This window comes from Rosa chinensis, chromosome 5 (assembly GCF_002994745.2).
Source record: "Rosa chinensis cultivar Old Blush chromosome 5, RchiOBHm-V2, whole genome shotgun sequence".
Classification (NCBI taxonomy): Eukaryota; Viridiplantae; Streptophyta; class Magnoliopsida; order Rosales; family Rosaceae; genus Rosa; species Rosa chinensis.
The window spans coordinates 73,000,570-73,002,501 of NC_037092.1; the positions used below are offsets into that span (position 1 = coordinate 73,000,570).

General features: G+C 42.1%; 1 protein-coding gene across 1 annotated transcript; it reads left to right on the plus strand.

Moving 5' to 3' along the window:
• The first annotated feature begins 247 nt into the window (after window positions 1–247).
• On the plus strand, window positions 248–1,537 carry LOC112164010. The gene has a single exon (XM_024300255.1). It carries the CDS (start codon window positions 248–250, stop codon window positions 1,535–1,537), a length of 1,290 nt encoding a protein of 429 aa, XP_024156023.1.
• The last annotated feature ends 395 nt before the right edge of the window (window positions 1,538–1,932 follow it).

Here is a 1,932-nt window from a genome sequence, read left to right on the forward strand (position 1 = left end):
ACCAAATCATTTGCATACTATTCAATCTAACGGTTATTGTTGATGTAATCTTATCTAAAATTTCAGATCAGATTACGTCGAACCAGGAGTGGACACGTGTCCTCGAAGTCTGATCACGTTTTATGTGAAAATTGTAAATAAATTGAGCAAGAGGTAGCACACCATTCCTCACAAGCTGATATTCACAAATCTCATTCGTTTTCATATTCTCCACATCCAACACATTTCCTCTCCTTCCCTAATTTCAATGAAGAGATTGTGGGCTAAGTATCGACAATCTCGAGATGAAGATCTTGAAGAGCTGTGTACGACTAATGCTCTTGTGGTAGCAGCAGTTGCTGAAGCTGAAGCTTCCTCCGGATCACGACAACGGGGTTCTCAACCGGGGCATGCACCGAATGAGGAGCGGTTTAGGGAATCAAGAGGGAAAAACATGATGGAAGATTACTTTGTGGAACGTCCAGTTTTCAGTGAAGAGATATTCCGGACAAGGTACAGAATGAGTCACAATGTGTTCAACCGCATCTCCAGTGATCTTTGTGGTAGCGACCTGTACTGGGTCCAGAAATCAGATGCTGCAGGCAAAGTCAGACTACTTCCCCAGCAGAAGCTGACATGTTCCTTAAGAATGCTTGCTTATGGTGCCGGGGCAGATCAATGTGCTGAGTATTGTCGGATGGTGAAATCTACCTCCATTACGGCTCTGAAACGATTTACAAGAGGAATCGTTAATCTGTACTCGGCAGAATACCTCCGGGCTCCTAATCCGGCCGACCTCAGAAGACTTCTCACTAAAGCTGAGAGAAGGGGCTTTCCTGGGATGATTGGAAGCATCGACTGCATGCACTGGCAATGGAAGAATTGCCCAACAGGTTGGGCTGAAGAATACAGCGGTAGAAAACGTGTGCCCACTATCATCCTCGAAGCAGTCGCTTCGTATGACACATGGATATGGCATGCCTTCTTTGGAATGCCTGGATCATGCAACGACCTCAACGTCTTTGCTAAGTCCCCGTTGTTTGACGAGCTCACTGCTGGTCGAGCCCCTCGGATCCAATTTCAAGCAAATAACAGGATTCACAATTTAGGGTACTATCTCGCTGATGGTATCTATCCGCAATGGGCGACTTTCGTAAAATCAATTCCAAGGCCTACACGACCCAAGGATCTGAAGTTTTCCCAAGCTCAAGAGGGGTACAGGAAGGATGTCGAAAGATGTTTCGGCATTTTACAGTCGCGCTTTAGTATTGTTCGAGGAGCGGCTCGTGGCTGGGAAAGAGAAGACCTTCGATACATCATGCTGACTTCTATTATATTACACAACATGATAATCGAGGATGAAAGACCAGATGACAGCGATGAGGATTTGGAGTCCGATGAAGAAGAGGATAACAATATGAGGCCCAGGTTTGGGAAGGACCGACTGGTGATGACTTCGATCCTGTTGGTAGAGATGGTTATTACTTCAACGGATTCATGGATCGATACGATGCCATTAGAAGTGAAAACAGTCACTCAAACCTTCAAGGGGATCTGATAGAGCATTTCTGGAACGTTCAAGGCAACATGGAGATCTAGATCATAAATGAGCATTTTTTGGAATAATTGGCTAATATCTATGTTTTGTTATGTTTGTGTATTTTGAATTTGGCTTGTATTATATTTTGGAAAGTTGGTGTGCTTTTAATTTGGCCAATGTCTATGTTTTTTATGTCAATGTGATTTGAATTTGGCTTGTATTATGTTTATTATGTGCTATGATTTTGAATATAAGGTGTGTGCTTTAATAAGGGGAATTTCCAAATACAACTTTTATTTCCTTCAATTGTCGCTTATATAAATGAAAAATTAGGAATAAGTACAATACAATTACAAACATGCATAATAACCTAATTATTCAAATCATAATCCTCATCCTCTCTAGAAATCCAA